Source organism: Polyergus mexicanus, unplaced genomic scaffold (assembly GCF_030449975.1).
Source record: "Polyergus mexicanus isolate NDT 795.1 unplaced genomic scaffold, iyPolMexi1.0 SCAF_9, whole genome shotgun sequence".
In the NCBI taxonomy this organism is placed as follows: Eukaryota; Metazoa; Arthropoda; class Insecta; order Hymenoptera; family Formicidae; genus Polyergus; species Polyergus mexicanus.
The window spans coordinates 7053083-7069435 of record NW_027223329.1 but is presented as its reverse complement, the minus strand read 5'-3'; the positions used below and the strand labels follow the sequence as shown (position 1 = coordinate 7069435).

At 34.1% G+C, this 16353-nt stretch overlaps 3 protein-coding genes across 6 annotated transcripts in view; 2 read left to right on the top strand and 1 right to left on the bottom strand.

Moving 5' to 3' along the window:
- The window catches only part of LOC138936084 (uncharacterized), a 36370-nt gene extending 28446 nt beyond the window's left edge, over positions 1-7924 (top strand). For both annotated transcript variants that reach the window (XM_070301161.1, XM_070301162.1), the window contains exons 2-3: positions 2873-3398; positions 4858-7924. In XM_070301161.1, the coding sequence (XP_070157262.1) occupies positions 2939-3398; positions 4858-5048 (651 nt within the window). In that variant the 5' untranslated portion in view covers positions 2873-2938 and the 3' untranslated portion in view covers positions 5049-7924. The remainder of the gene's footprint in view (positions 1-2872; positions 3399-4857) is intronic.
- Positions 6566-9930, bottom strand: Echs1 (Enoyl-CoA hydratase, short chain 1). Its single transcript, XM_070301160.1, has 7 exons — positions 9775-9930; positions 8024-8233; positions 7753-7877; positions 7458-7662; positions 7208-7327; positions 7028-7095; positions 6566-6928 (listed from the first exon to the last, which is right to left on the bottom strand). Exons 1-7 carry the CDS (start codon positions 9872-9874, stop codon positions 6863-6865), a joined length of 894 nt encoding a protein of 297 aa, XP_070157261.1. The 5' UTR covers positions 9875-9930; the 3' UTR covers positions 6566-6862.
- An 870-nt stretch (positions 9931-10800) lies between these two features.
- Positions 10801-15319, top strand: LOC138936415 (uncharacterized). Of its 3 annotated transcripts, none has more exons than XM_070301823.1 (5): positions 10801-11141; positions 12420-12667; positions 13299-13456; positions 14121-14239; positions 15173-15319. In XM_070301823.1, the coding sequence occupies exons 1-5, from the start codon at positions 11084-11086 to the stop codon at positions 15226-15228; spliced, it is 639 nt and encodes a 212-aa protein (XP_070157924.1). In that variant the 5' UTR covers positions 10801-11083; the 3' UTR covers positions 15229-15319. The 3 variants fall into 3 exon arrangements, with proteins under 3 accessions (XP_070157924.1, XP_070157927.1, XP_070157926.1); XM_070301825.1 differs by having other exon boundaries at positions 10806-11141; positions 13299-13444; XM_070301826.1 differs by lacking the exon at positions 15173-15319 and having other exon boundaries at positions 10805-11141; positions 13299-13444; positions 14121-15160.
- Positions 15320-16353: the final 1034 nt, after the last annotated feature.

The window sequence follows — 16353 nt, the reverse complement described above, 5'->3', positions numbered from 1 at the left end:
AAGCAGCGGCTGCGGAGACGACAATCCAGGTGGAGAGAGAGATCGTTTCTCGTTTCCTCGTTGCTCAACCACCTCGATTGCGGTCGTGTACGGTAATTACAGCGCCCGGTAATACACGCGCGACGTCTTATCCGCACCCGCATATCGTTACTTATTACGCGACGTTCGCAGAGATTACAGGGACCAAATCAATTAATATACTTTTGAGAGAGACTATAAGTACTCTTTGCATGAATTGAGATGCAAGAATAAATTTTTTAAATGCGCTTTATAGATTTTCAAGTTGCTTAGCAAATTGAAAAATTATTTACCTTATACCTTGGATTATATTGGATGATTGCATAAGTTCGTGCCCGATTTTCATAGATGGCATTAAGTTACTGCATGGCGGAGTTCTATTGTTTTCGTGTGGTAATTGTTGCTTACACCGAATAGATGACGTTGTCTTATGTCAATTTAGCGTCGGACATTGTTCAGATAAGTCCATTTGTGCATAAGAGAAATCATTAAAAATGGAGAACGAAAAAGTGCATTTGCGGCATGTAATGCTATATGAATTTCGGAAAGGCGTGAGTGTTGGGATTGCACAAAAAAATATTCAAAGCGTTTATTTGGACCGCGCTCCTGCTCTCCGAACAGTCAAAAAGTGGTTTGGCAGATTTCGAAATGGTGATTTTAACATGGAGGATCAACCCCGCTCTGGACGGCCTTCTGGCATTGATGATGACATTGTGCATGCCTTAGTGGAAAGAAACCCAAGAATTATAACTGAGGATATTGCTGAGAGGCTGAACATCGATAATTCAACCGCTTTTCGTCATTTAAAAAAGCTTGGATACATTTCCAAGCTTGATACGTGGGCGCCGCATCTCCTGACTGAAAGGAATAAGCTACAGGAAAACTGCAGGAGTTGCAATGGGAAATTCTGCAGCACCCGCCATATTCTCCAGATATTGTGCCTTCAGATTTTTATCTGTTCCGGTCTTTACAGAATAGTTTAAATGGCAAGAATCTCAATTCCGAGGAAGCTGTCGAAAACCACCTTACAAACTTTTTTCCAGAAAAACCAAGTTCTTTCTTCGAAAATGGAATCGACAAGCTTATAGATCGTTGGAAAACCATTGTAGAAAAGAATGGAGACTATATAATTGATTAATAAAAGTGTTATCTCTAAAATATAATCTATTGAAGTTTATATTTAAATCGGGCACGAACTTATGCAATCACCCAATATAATTATATTTTGTAATCGTTGCCTTATCTCGATTGTATAATATGATTCTCAGTGTTATTTTGTTTTAGATCTTGCAATATTTTAAAAAACGAGAGACTAAAATACTTATTATAATACTTATTGATTCTAGTTAAAATAGCTCTTTTATAGTCGCTGGAACGTTAATTCGTTTTCTTTAAAATTAATATAACTTTTTTGAGTATTTATGAAAAGCATGTACACAATCGATTATATTTACTTCTCTATTATTTGGATTGGATATCACGAAACAAATGCTATGTTATATATCTGTCTATTCTCGGACGAAGAAAATTACGCGAGTGTGTGATTAGGTGAGCATTACGTAACTAACTACAATAAAATACTCGGCGTGCACGGCACATATGATTTCCCAAGATGCAGAGCCGATTAATTGACTCGCGTGCAGCATTGAAAATGTGACATAGCAGTGACATTGATCTAATTTATAATAATCAAGGGGAGAGACACATCTCGCCCAGTAACGACTGATATGACGATGAATCAAGTTTATATCCATAATTAAGCGCGTTAAGCGTGAATTCTTATTTTTATCTAACTTTTCAATCGATGTTCCGATTTGACATTTTGACAAGATTTAGCTATCAGATTATTTTCTAATACATCAAAAATGCATTTGAATATTTGCAACGTGTTATTCAATCGAAAACTTTTATGAGTGAAATTTGAAACATTTTTAGTAGCAATATTGAGAGGTCGATTACAACGAAAACGAGACTCAATTTACGGCCCGTGGGTCGCAGGTCGCGGCTGATTGGTGGCTCACAATGCGCGATCCCGATCGATGGCTTTTTTTTTTTTCCTGTAAACGAGTTCTCTGTCGAATCGGGAAACGCGTTGGCGATGACGAAAAACCGACGGAGAACGGCCAGTCGAAGATAAACTGTCGCTGTGTCACCACTTCGTATACACGCATATCGCGAAACAATATTTGAAGTATGCGAGTCGCGTTAACAGCCATGACTTTTTAATCACCGCGCGCTAGATTGATCTATATGGTAAAAGTGATTCGGTTTTTTCGAGCACCCACGCTCTGGGCTTGTCGAGCTGTGCGGCTTGATCTCTGTTAATTTTGGAGATCTTATCGCGAGATAAGAGAAACGAATTGTAGCTGTAATCAAATATACGAAACAGCTTCTTTACTCATGTATTCTATTCTACAAGAGATGTTTGAATTTATTTATGATATAATAAAATAATTAAAAAAATTAGGTCATCTAATTTTTATTTTCATTTAATCTACGCCATTAAAGAATTTTCTATCGTCCCAAATAAATCCCCGAAAGAAATCTGTTCGTCTTCGTTTATTTTTCGTAAACCGAATCATCGCGAACCGATCCTATACTTGACGAAACGCATGATCGTGTACAAACGAAATCGAAAGTCTTCTCGGTCACAGAAAGTATTGTACAACAAAGGAGGAAAAACGTGGGCGTGCGATATCCCACGATATCGATCGCTATAGGATCGTCCGCTCGTGCTTTCGATCTCACATGAATTTTATTATCACGCGCCGACATTTCCCTCTCCCGTCCAGGCAATGAACTCATTGGATATATATTTCCCATTTCGTAATTTTTGAAAATTAATTTTTTTCAGGACAAATCTAAAGGAGGGAAATCTTGAGGGCGATTCCCTTGCCATCCGAAGGACCAACGAAGAGGCATGGCGAGACAACAGACCGTAGATCGGAACATTCCTCATTTGCGGGACATCTTCGGCTTCGGCAGCAAATGGGACGCGCGCGGCCACGCGGAGGAGAAGGCGCCCGGGCACGATAGCGCCGTATCGGTGGGCTCCACGTCGGGCGAAGAGGAGAGCCCGAAGAACAGCAAGAAGAAGAAGTCGCGTCGCCGCGACAATAGCAAGACGCTGACGGAAAGCGATGTTAAACACCTGGAGCGGCACCTGTCGATGAAGAAGACCATACGCAAAAAAATCATGCGCGATCTGCAGCAGGCTTTCGTCGAAGACCCGAACGAGTTTCGCGTGGACGACATACCGCCAGAGCAGCTCAAGGCGGAGATCAATATCCAGAGCCTGAGCTTCGGCACGCCGTCCCAGAAGCAGGGACGCACGCGTGGCAATGCCGAGAGCACGTTCCTTGACATGTTGCGCGGTGGCGGTAAGAAATTTCTGTCTGTTATTTGAAATTACCCAGACAGCACAAAACATCCTCAGGATCATCCTGAATATGTCCAAGACGGTTCAGGACATTTGTAGGATGTTTTATGATATTATTACAAATATATTTATAAAAATTTAATATGCATACATAATTATTTTTAGTTGTGTCGGCTATTTAATATAATTTAGAAATCTTAAGTATTATAATAAGTATTAATGTCCTATAAATGTCCACTGGATAACCCCTGGATGTCTGTAGGATATATCTGCCCTGTCTATTATATTGGATGTCTTTTGGATTTCCAGAGAACATATACACGTGCAATTAATTGTTAACATTAATTTCGTTTAATATTAATAATTGAATTTGATGCGCACATTTTCATATATCCAAAATTATTATTTATTTAATATTTCATGAGAAATGTTACTGTTCGCAACATTCCAAAAACTTTACAAACAATAGTATTCAACCGCTAGTTTGTTTGTTTACCGCTATGCGACACGCGAACTCGTATTTGAGATTTGGTCATGAGAATTATATAAAGCTTGCAAAGAGCAACTGACAGGAAATTACAAATGTAATTATTTTCTATCAGTTCAATTTCTGATGCAATCCCAACATAGGGAATTCAGATATTGGATTGTTTAGAAAATATTACACAATTCAAACCCGGGAGCCAAACCTAAAATATTCATGTACAGCACGAAAGCCTCAAATATTAAAGAACGATGAACTATTTTTAATATTAGATTTTTAATATTGGCAGTAAATAACAAAACATAATTTTAATTTATATTTAAATTTTAAAATTTGCTCCTTGAAACATACGAAAAATATCCCTATAACATATCCTATAAAAATCCTTAGGATGTTCCACAGGATCTCCCTGGATTTTCCAGAGGTTAATATACGGCTATCATTTACTCTTCCTCAGGACATCTAGAGGAGATCTGAGGATTACAATAGGATATCCTGAGGATATCCTACATGTATGTCCTGGATGCCCTTTGGACGTCCTAAGGACATCCTTGTGCTGTCTGGGTAAACTAGCAGTTTTATTAACTTTTAATTGTTTTGCAGATTTCCGAGATCCAATAAGTTTGAAAATAATATAATGTAATTTATTTTCTTAAAAAGAATTTTATAAATATATAAAAAGTAAACGCTGAGAATTTAACAAAATATATTATTTTATTAATTAAATTTAATTATTATTAATTAATTAAATATTACTAAAAAAGTTCACATATTTCTCTCTCTCTTTTTTTTTTATGAAATATTATAACATTTCATAAATCTAATATTCAGAAACATGTTCTTTTCAAATATTAATTTTACAGAAAAGTTATTTATGTTCGCATACAATAAAATTTTATATTTTATCTTATTATATTAGATTTGATTTTTAGCAAATCTTTTTTGGATGATCGTATGAAACTTTAATGTGTTTTAGGTTTGGAAAAAAATGGAACGGACGGTGATCGAGATTCGGGACACGGGGGATCGCCGACCAGGGAGACGCCCAGCGCTCAGGACACGGACGATGAGTCCAGCTACGCATACGAGGCGCCAGCCACGACGCCCACAAAGAAGAGCGGCAATTTCTGGAGACGCTTCACCATGAAGAATCGCAATAAGCGATAAATCCACGGATTTATATAAGATCAATCAACGCAAAGAGAGAGCGTAACGATACTTTATATTCTCCGTCATCTCGATAATTTTTAACCGGCGTAGTTAACGAAGCAGAGCTTGCAACTGTGATATACATAAAAACCAATTCATCTTCATTTCTCCCTCGTCCCCTTCCCTCCCGAGACGATTCCTCTCCGTCGAATTTTAAGAGGTTCCCAAAATTCAATCGCGCAACAAGACCGAGGACCAATCGATGCTGTACAAATTTCGGATCTAAGCGCATAAATTTTTATACGATACGATACATCAAAAGCACACGCACACTTTTTGGACCAGCATTTTTATCATACGCTATCACGACATATCACAAGATGTAATCAATGCCGAGGTCGAAGAGAAGAGAGACACAGATAATTTATAGCTTTTTTAAATTCTAAAATAAGAAAAAGTAATTTAAGAATTCAGAAAATGCAAAAAAGGAGTATGCACTTATTATCATTTTGAAAAAAAGAAACGAAAATTTTTTTATATAATAATTAAATCCCTCGAGCCCTCGTAGCTAAGTATCCTAGCGAAGGTATTGGAAGGAAAGCACTCTGCAAATACAAATTTTTTAGCTGCGTTTTTTTTTTGTATTTAAAACGGAATTTATATATTCAAGCTTCGAAGAGAAAGAGAGAACTCTTTCTCGAAATATATCGGGGGAACTTCTTAAAACTCTGCAACTCGAAACGCATAATAATCGATGTACCCGAAAACGTATGTAACTCCCATCTTTTGACACGTACTTAAAGAAAACGTAAGAGTAGAAAACAAAGGCAGCGACACAGACACGTGTGTAGTATTTAAGAGTTTAGCTAGTTTTATTTCTTCTTAACATAAGAACGCGAAGAAGGCAATTGTAGGTGATCGGTATTAAAAGAGGTATGTACGCATGTGCGCCGATTAGGTATTAGCTAGTCAACATCGTTAAAATGTATACCCGAGAGACCCGGACGATTTTCTTACTAGCAAAATCGGATTTGATATCGACTTTTTTTGTAACACACACTGTACTTTTGTAACTCGAAAGTAAAATATTTTTTACCAGTTCGAAAAAATTTACAACTTTAAGATTCGTTCGAAAAATACATACACATATATAAGGAACTTGATGAATTATGTTGTTTAAGTGCGATATATTGCATTTTTTGTTATACACTTTGAACTTTAAGGTATATTGGTGTTTATCGAAATGCTATTGTTCCTACCGTTTTTTGAGATATCTTTCGCTAGTATTATAGGCATTGTCATTCGCGAAAACGGTTTATACATTTGTATCAACTGTTGTATCTCTCCCTCATCCTTTATTACGATAATAATAATTATAATAATTATTCCTTTTAATATTAACTGCAACATTATATGTATATTATAAGCTTTAAATGTATCATACTCGAAGTCTACGTCATATAAGAGCAGCAATATACTCGAATAAAAATCTCATAGATATTATGCTTGTTTTTAACACACATACACATTACTCGTTTTTCTTGCAAAAAAGTTTATTGTAATACAGTATATATCTCATAACAAATGTAATAGATAATACTTTTTGTTTAACCTGTAACTCTGACAAGCAATATAAATGTTTTAAAATTTCTTTGTGGTTAAACACTGTAATCAGATAGATCGTGCCTTGTCAGTTATAGGCAATGGAGGTAAAAAAAGATATATATTTAGTTAGGATTATTTTATATATACATACAAAAGAATGCGATATAAAAATACTTCAAAAAATATTCATAAACATTTGCTTTTTCTTTTGCACATAATCTCGAGGATTATTCATTCGTAAATTTTGGAGCACGTTTCTCCAAGAAAGCCGTCATTCCTTCTTTTCTGTCCGCCTATAAAAGTAACATTTTGATACGTTACGTTAAATAAATTTGTAAGTTTCTTCTATATTCGGATAATCATATAGATATATGTACAAACAGAAATCTTACCAGAGAAAAAGTACTGTGAAACAGTTTCTTCTCATATTGAAGTCCTTGTTGCAGTGTTGTCTCATATGCTAAAATTAAATACAATATAAATAAATATACATATTTTGCGCAGAGTTAAATTACATGAATCGACTTGTTTAAATAATTTTTTAGATAACTTCTCGAATAATTTTTAATTACCCGCATTAACAGATTCTTTGGCTAATGAAACGATTAATTGTGAATGAGATGCGATTTTCTCGCCCAGTTTCACCGCTTCTCCAACCACTTTGTCAGCCGGGAAAACCTTACTGATTAAACCTAGGCAAATAAAATAAAATAGAATTTTTAGTCTTAAATTTATATAATATATACACATATATATTTTTTTTCCCACGCAAAATTCTAATTTTAGTAAATTTCTGATCCATTTTAAATCGCATAAACTTACCACTTTTCTCAGCTTCCTCCGCGGTGATCATATTGCCGGTAAGCACTATTTCCATGGCTTTACTTTTACCGATGACTCTAGATAGTCTCTGGGTACCACCCGCTCCGGGGATCGTACCGATTGCGATTTCCGGTTGGCCGAATCTGGCCTTGTCGCCGGCGTAAGTAATGTCGCACATCATCGCGAGCTCGTTGCCGCCACCCAACTGCAATCGAAAGCAAAGAACGATATATCATCGAATGATTTATCACATTTATTTCAACAATCCTTTGCGGGGGAAAGCTGCACTACTTACAGCGTAACCATTTACAGCAGCAATTACGGGCTTCTTGATTCTGGAAATATTATCCCAGTTAGATATGAAGTTCTCTTTCAGATTCGTCGCGTATGATTTATCTTTCATTTCTTTGATGTCGGCACCTATAAAAATAAGATGTACATATTTATCTATAATACCAATAATACAGGAATAATGTACATACATAGTTGTGATTAGATAATACATTATGTAAGTAGAGATGTTACTATAAAAATTTATGTGAAATAAAATTCATATATAATCTTACCAGCAGCGAATGCCTTTTCGCTTCCGGTAATGACGATGGCACCGATTGACGAATCTGTGCTGAAATGCTCCAAAGCGTGATTCATCTCATTTATCAATTCATCGCACAGAGCATTTAATGCCTTTGGCCTGTTCAAGGTGATAAGGCCCACATTCTTCTTTTCACCTACTATCTCGGTTTTAATGCATTCATAATTGCTCCCAACTTGACCTATAAATCCGATTTTAAAATAACTATTTTAAGAAATAAAAAGATACTATTCCCTACATATATATTGTATTTTTTATAACAATTTTCGTAACAAGAAATTTTATAGGAAATTATTTACCTGGATGATTATTATGATAAATTAAGAAGAATGAATGTTAAATTAATATTTTGTACGTATGATTTCTTATCAATCTTTTCATATTTCTCTTGTGAAAAGTTTATTTTTATTTAAATCTTTCTCTAAATTTAGGGCACTATTCTATACACTATTTTATACACGGTTACCGATCTGTAAGCTCTATAAGTGTTTGTGCATGTTTTTTGATGCTTACAGCTATCGGTAGTCGTGTACAAAATAGCGATCTTAAATTAACGTAAATATGTTTTGCTCACGATTTATTTTCGAAATAATAGCATGGTTAAATAAATAAATGGATAGATAGATAAGCAAATAGATAAATTATCGCTACATCAATAGATCTATATTGGTAAATAAAATTGCGACAGAGTTTCGGAGAGTTACAATAAATAATAATGTCTTTATCACGAGAGAAAATTTATTTATGTAATTGCAAATTTTCTAGCCAAAAAACATGTTATTGAAGTAGAAGTTAATATAATTAATAGATAGAACCTAATATAATTAATATAATAAAATAAGCTCGCTCCATATAAATTTCGCAAATATTTGCAAATATTTAATGTGCTTTTAAAAATTATTTTAATTTGTTATATTTAAATAAAATATCACGGGGGGAATAAAAAAATGCTATATCAATGACTGCGCGCTTGAATAAGCAATTATTTGCCGATAACCAACTAAATGCATTCGTTCTTAATCATTTACATAAATTGCATAAGAAATTGCGCGTAATTTTTCCTTTAAAAGTTCTAGCTAAAAAAAAAACATCAACAGCCTTTTTGTAACGCATATATTCAAAGAGAAATAACGAAACAGTATTTTATTTAATTCTAAATAACCCGGAGTGTCCGCTCTATGACATATACGAGGACTGACAATTAAAATCGTAGAAAAAATTTATTGCAATTACAGAACACACTTATTCGTTATCTGATATATGTTTTTCTTGAAAATAGTTCTTCCCTCTAATGGTAATAAATTTTTTTTACAAACTTAATGGTCCTCGTATATATGTACATATGTATGTAAAGTAATATGTATTTTGTGATGTAACAGAGATTAATGATTCTACGCATGCACGTGATTAGATTTTCCTCTGAAAACCATACGATACAGAGCAGAAATTAAATAATCTGTATAAATTTAAATGCGTAATTTCATAAAAAGTCATTGCGAGCAATCTATATTAATATATGATCGATCGATACAGTGTACATACAAAAAAAAAATATATATATATATATATACCATCGAAAACAAGTTCTCGGCCTGACAACAATGAACGAGTGACGTAGGAGCAAGTGATTGTACCGGGTGTCCGCGTGGTAAGATCTCGATGTCAAGTGACGATAATCGACGACTAGGGAGAGAAAAAAATCTGTACTCACTATTTACTTACAGGAATAATACCTGATGACAGATGTGTCAAAATACTGCGATTTTCGGGTTGCGTGCGACACGCGCGAGAAGAGAATTTGTGACACGCGGCTGACGGACATGTTGGTGGTTCAAGTATTCATAGATAAATGTCCACATCGAAACTGTTCCATGGATGAGAGCATGGTCAATCTTGCCAACTCTCGCTACAGAAATGTTACTGATTCTCTTTCAAACACGCGCACGAAGAAATTCACAAATCCGCTTTATATATTATTAAAAATTCTAGACTATTATTAAATATTAATTAAGTACAAAACGTGACTGTTCAAATGTAGAATTATTTATTTATTGATCGGCTATTCAGTTAATAATTATTCAGTTTACTTATTAGCGATCGATCGATTAATCGTTCGATCAATCGTTGCGTATTTTACTTTAAGTAAGAACGTAGAAATGTAATTTAACATTATCTATTTTTATCAACATTTTTTCCTTTTTTTTTTTTTTTTTTTAAATCGATTATCTGCTATCGTATACATATTATCTCTTTCTGTAATTTTTTTATTTTTAACAATCTATTCATATCATACGGAATATGAATAAGTGCGAAATAAATGCAGATTTTTTTATATTTTATATTTTATATTAAAACTAGAGTTTTCCAATTTTGGTTCACAAGTGACACACTTTTGATAATCAAAAGATAAATAGAATTTATCTCATAATGTTATCGGAACATTTCCTAGAGCACTTAAATATTACATTTGCCTTATACTTTACATTTTACATGATAAAAGATTATGCATCTAATCTCTCCGAGGAGAATATTTTATAAATTAAAATAATAATTATTTTATTATAATTATTTGTGTGCATATATATTGTGCACGTGTATTGCATACTTTAGCGCGTGTGACAATTTTTGTAAAACAAGAGATACGATTAATAATAGATAATTCCGAGAGTTCTTTTTTTTTTAAGGCAGAGTTTTGCCTTCTCGCAAATTGATTTAATCAAATTGAGCGATTTGCACGAATTTATAAGAAACGGCGCGAAAAACTGCGAAGTTCCGAATCAGCGATCCGCGACCGTGATCGATGATGCATACGATGACTAGACTGAAACATAAAGAGAAAAGAAAAAAAAAAAAAAAGCGAGAAAGACGCTTCTCTGTCGCGCGTTTACGCGGTGAAAGTATTTTGATTCGGAAGGGGGAGTTCACCTGCGGACAGGTAATAAAACGGCAGACGGCACCTCGACATTGAACGAACTTGAATTTACCGTCAATCCACGGTCGTTCGTTCGAGCTTACCATTTCTATCGGCGTCATGCGTACGATTCCGCTGCTCATTTTCCTGGCGAACGCCAATCTCAATGGATACGCAGGTGAGAAAATTTATCTATATAAATAAAAAAAAATTTTATTTTTTTTTTATTTTTACGAAAGATGCATGTAATTATATTACTTATATATATATATATATATATAAATATTTCGTATGAAATCGTTACATTATTATTTACATTATTATTATATTATTATTTTTCAAAATTACATATCATTGTGGATTTCGTTGAATAAAAGTTTTTTAATTATAATACTTCCACATATATACATATTGTATATTGTAAATAGAATTTTTGGGGATTTTGATAATATTTTTATTTAAGTATTGGATGATTGCATAAGTTCGTGCCCGATTTTCATAGATGGCATTAAGTTACTGCATGACGGAGTTCTATTGTTTTCGTGTGGTAATTGTTGCTTACACCGAATAGATGACGTTGTCTTATGTCAATTTAGCGTCAGACATTGTTCAGATAAGTCCATTTGTGCATAAGAGAAATCATTAAAAATGGAGAACGAAAAGTGCATTTGCGGCATGTAATGCTATATGAATTTCGGAAAGGCGTGAGTGTTGGGATTGCACAAAAAAATATTCAAAGCGTTTATTTGGACCGCGCTCCTGCTCTCCGAACAGTCAAAAAGTGGTTTGGCAGATTTCGAAATGGTGATTTCAACATGGAGGATCAACCCCGCTCTGGACGGCCTTCTGGCATTGATGATGACATTGTGCATGCCTTAGTGGAAAGAAACCCAAGGATTATAACTGAGGATATTGCTGAGAGGCTGAACATCGATAATTCAACCGCTTTTCGTCATTTAAAAAAGCTTGGATACATTTCCAAGCTTGATACGTGGGTGCCGCATCTCCTGACTGAAAGGAATAAGCTGCAGGAAAACTGCAGGAGTCGCAATGGGAAATTCTGCAGCACCCGCCATATTCTCCAGATATTGCGCCTTTAGATTTTTATTTGTTCCGGTCTTTGCAGAATAGTTTAAATGGCAAGAATCTCAATTCCGAGGAAGCTGTCGAAAACCACCTTACAAACTTTTTTCAAGAAAAACCAAGTTCTTTCTTCGAAAATGGAATCGACAAGCTTATAGATCGTTGGAAAACCATTGTAGAAACGAATGGAGACTATATAATTGATTAATAAAAGTGTTATCTCTAAAATATAATCTATTGAAGTTTATATTTAAATCGGGCACGAACTTATGCAATCACCCAATAATAATATTTTAATTATAATAATATAATTTTAATTGTATTTGTATCTTTGAAGGATTTTTCAAACTGTTCGATTTAATTGTGATTGTAGAGGAAATTTGGCAACAGGACCTGTCTAAAGATATACGGATAGGTGCATCCACCGAAGGCTACGATCGCGTAGGATTGCGATGCGGCGCCGAAAAGATGACCGTGGAACTCAAAACGACGGAGGATTTTTCAGGAGTGATCTACACTCAGGGTAATTTTTACTCCAGAGAACCGTCCTGCTTCCTTGATCCGGTTCGCGGTAGAAGCTTCACTATGAGCATCCCTTTGAACAAATGCGATACCGAAAGGGTAAGTAAAATGCAAATTTGTTAATCCTGTTAATTTCTTCTCGTCAAGCTATCGTTTCAATTTAACGTTCATTTTATTACCAAGAGAAAATTCATTCGAAATTTACGATAAAGAATTCTTTAAAATAAAAGTAATGTCTGCTTTGGAGTAAAATTAATTTTATACAACTTTTTTCGCAGTTTTGATGTTCTCTCATTTATAAATACTTATCTATTTTTATATGTGATATATAAAACGTGTATTATAATTTATATGATAAAAAGTCGGTGAAAGTAAGTACAATAATAATTCGTATATCACATTTTCGAACGTATATCATTTTATAATTAATTTCTCAGATTTCTCTCTCATTTTTATTCATGATCTTCAATAAATAATGAAAATATCAGCATATAGCATTTTCTAAAAAATATCACGGTATTAAAACAAATTGACACAATATTTCTTAATTATACCTTTGTTAAAATCAATAAAAACCCAGCTCTCTCTCTCTCTCTCAGTCTCTTTATAACAATCTCTCGTTTTAACTTTATTCATTAATAAATGATGTTTTAGAATGAATAAATATCTAATAGATGCCTATCTGATCTTTTTCACTTTTTTTTTAAATTTCTAAATTTTAAATTTTCAGAATGGAGAGAAATACAGCAACGTCGTGGTAATCCAGCACGATGATGAGCTATTGACCCCGGGTGATGCTGCTTTTACGTTAGAATGTGACTTCTCAAAACCGCGTGATCTCACGGTAACAGCGAATTTAAATGGAAGCAAGAAAAGGTATAATCGAAGGTATTATCTTGTCATTAATTCAACTCACTTTCGATATAAGAGTGTTGTGATTATCGCGTGTTTTCAATTATTCATAAGTTTAATAGAGATATAATTGATTTTCTCTGCAGTATGCGGAGCAAATTATGTAAAGAATATCACTAATTACCATCCTAATTTATGAAAAAAATTCCTATTAAATATTTTAATAAAAGTGTTTTATGACGCATAGTTTTGGACACGGTATTATTTCTATTATAATTTTATATATAGAGCGTGTAAAAATTAGAATAAACGAAGAAACATATCCACATCCTTTAAGTCATTGAGATACTGCGATTTTATCGAGGCTTCTTTTCAACTTCTTTTACAGCTTTAACATTAAATATCTTTATATATATATATATAATATTAAATCCTAATTTAAAAAAATTGTAGTATATTAAACTAGACTCTTGAAATCAGTTAGAGAGGATAAAATTTGCCTGCTATTCTATTTGTTTCTCAAATTTATTTTGCCATGTTTATTGATATTCAGTATCCAATAACTTTATAATTAAATTATAATTATTTTTTATTAAAAAAAAAATTAATTTTTAGTTTGTCGAACAATTTTTCCGAGATGACAATTTTGTAAAATATTTTATCTCTAATAATAATAATAATAATACATTTCCATTTTCAGGTACACTAGATCGAGTATAGCTCTCGTTGACGCCGATCTAGGAAGGGACAGGCGGAAAAGGGCGGCGTATGTGGAAAGCTACAATGACGAAGTTGTTTTCGTGCCGCAAAAAGTGTATCGTAAGACAAACAATGAATTGTGAGATACCAGTATGTGCTAGGTATAATAAAAGGATTAAATGTGCACTTTGCTCCTTTCTTTCGCTGCGAAACTCTTTCGCGGCTAATAATCGCCGTTCATAATTTTTTCACTTATAATTTCGCAAGTTTTCCACTGGCACAATCTGGTGGTCTCTCCGTAAATTCTATAATTTTTTTCGACACTGAGCATGTTCGGCGAACGCAACAATCGTCGATGATAACAATAATTGTCTTTGATATTAGGTGTACAACTTTGCTTCCGCCGTTTTTTTCCGAAATTCAAGGCTTTATTGTAAAAAACTTGTTATACATTTATGATTCACTCCCAATGATCGTGCCAATTCTTTTTGACTTTGACTCGAGTCCTCATTAAGTAATGCCTCCAATTCTGCATCTTCGAAAACCGTCTCTCTTCCACCGCTATGCCGGTCTTCGACGTGAAAATCACCGTTCTTGAAGCGTTGAAACCACTCACGACACGTTCTTTCACTAATAGCGGCTTCACCATAAGTATTTGGGAGCATTCGATGAGCCTCAGCCGCGGATTTCTTCATATTGAAGCAGAAAATTAAAACCTCCCGCAAATGACGAGAATTTGGCTCGTAAACTGACATTTTCAATCGAGAATAACTTTATGACGCAGACACAAATCGACTAATGTTTCTATGGGGTTATGTTGACAGATGCCCAAGTTTATCGCATGACGTCTATGATCTATTTATTTCGACCACTACTTACCGCTGAAGCCATCTATAGGAAAACGGCGGAAGCAAAGTTGTACACCTAATATATCCATACTTAGATCCATTAAATTAAGTTCTCCTTTTCTAAAAAGATCGATCGTTTAATTACCACGTTTGCTGAACATGATCATTGTCGCATAATAAAAACACGTGTTCGAATTGATTTCAGGATCAAAACAACCATTGGATAACGTTTTGCTAAATCATATCAGCGAACGTCATTGATTCCGATGAGACAATTCAGCATTCTGCGCTCTAGACATCATTGCCGTTATTTATTATACACTGTTTGTTTGAATAAATTATTTAATCCGTTCGAGGTTAAATGTCTCATTTCATAATCGCAACGCAATCGTGGATTGATGCTTAATTTGTGTGCAACACAGGAATGTGTGCGATGTTTATATATGTATGTGACTTTACGATTTATTTTTACTCCAACGATACGATATGTAACGTGTGATAATTCCATGATAATCTCTAGCCTCTCTGTATGGAGATAGCAATAACATGTGGAAATTTACGCCAAGTATCGTTTATGCAATTAACATCCATCAATCGATATATAATAAGCTTTATAGCAATTATTACAAGATATTTTAACACATGCCGTTAAACTTATAATTTTCAATTGTTCTAAAATGTCGTTGAACTTCTGAAACGACTATTGTTAGCGGAATCGTAACAGAACGGCTATTCTGTTTAATGCGTTCAATGCGTTATAGGTCACGATGATAACTATGCAAGAAATGAAGCGGTATCGGTGATTGTACAGGGAAACGCGAAACCGCAATTTCATTTCATAATAATACAATACGTCATAAATATATAAACCGCATTATAGCCAAGTCCAGAGATTATGGAATATAATCAAACCCAGGCGGATACGTTCGGGACAGTTTAAAGTCTTCTTTATGGAACGAGTACTTCGTCTCGTCACCCGCTTCTTTCTCTCTTTCTCTCCTTCTGAGCGAGTGCAGAACTCCTCTCGGGCGATTGTACCTCGTGAATGAATTTAATGAACGGGTAGAACCGTCTGGAAACTTCACTTACAGCCGAGAATAGTTCACTATACGCCGCTCTTCCCCAACATACGAGAATGTTAATAATTAGTAAGAAAATATCAATGCATTTTAAAAAATGCTAATAAACCAGTTGATTTTTTTTCCATCGCTGGCTAATAAAGTTAAAATATATTGTAATTTTACTATAGCTCTAACGGAGTTTTTAGTACTTTTTAATTTAAGTTTGTATTTAATATGAACATGTCAATTACTAGCGAAAAAAGAATCGGACGAATCACGCTTTAAGAATAAGAAACTGAAATTTACTTTATGATTATTTTATTTT

Bases quoted from the DNA above. Each gene is read 5' to 3' on its own strand.
- Echs1 (XM_070301160.1), bottom strand. From the start codon at position 9,874: ATGTCCGTCAGCCGCGTGTCACAAATTCTCTTCTCGCGCGTGTCGCAC. The intron at 7,663-7,752 runs GTAAGTAGTGCA...TTTCGATTGCAG, and splicing joins CTGCTGTAAATGGTTACGCT to TTGGGTGGCGGCAACGAGCT. The intron at 7,328-7,457 runs GTAAGTTTATGC...TTATTTGCCTAG, and splicing joins GGAGGAAGCTGAGAAAAGTG to GTTTAATCAGTAAGGTTTTC.
- LOC138936415 (XM_070301823.1), top strand. From the start codon at position 11,084: ATGCGTACGATTCCGCTGCTCATTTTCCTGGCGAACGCCAATCTCAAT. The intron at 12,668-13,298 runs GTAAGTAAAATG...TTAAATTTTCAG, and splicing joins ACAAATGCGATACCGAAAGG to AATGGAGAGAAATACAGCAA. The intron at 14,240-15,172 runs GTAAGACAAACA...AATTGATTTCAG, and splicing joins CGTGCCGCAAAAAGTGTATC to GATCAAAACAACCATTGGAT.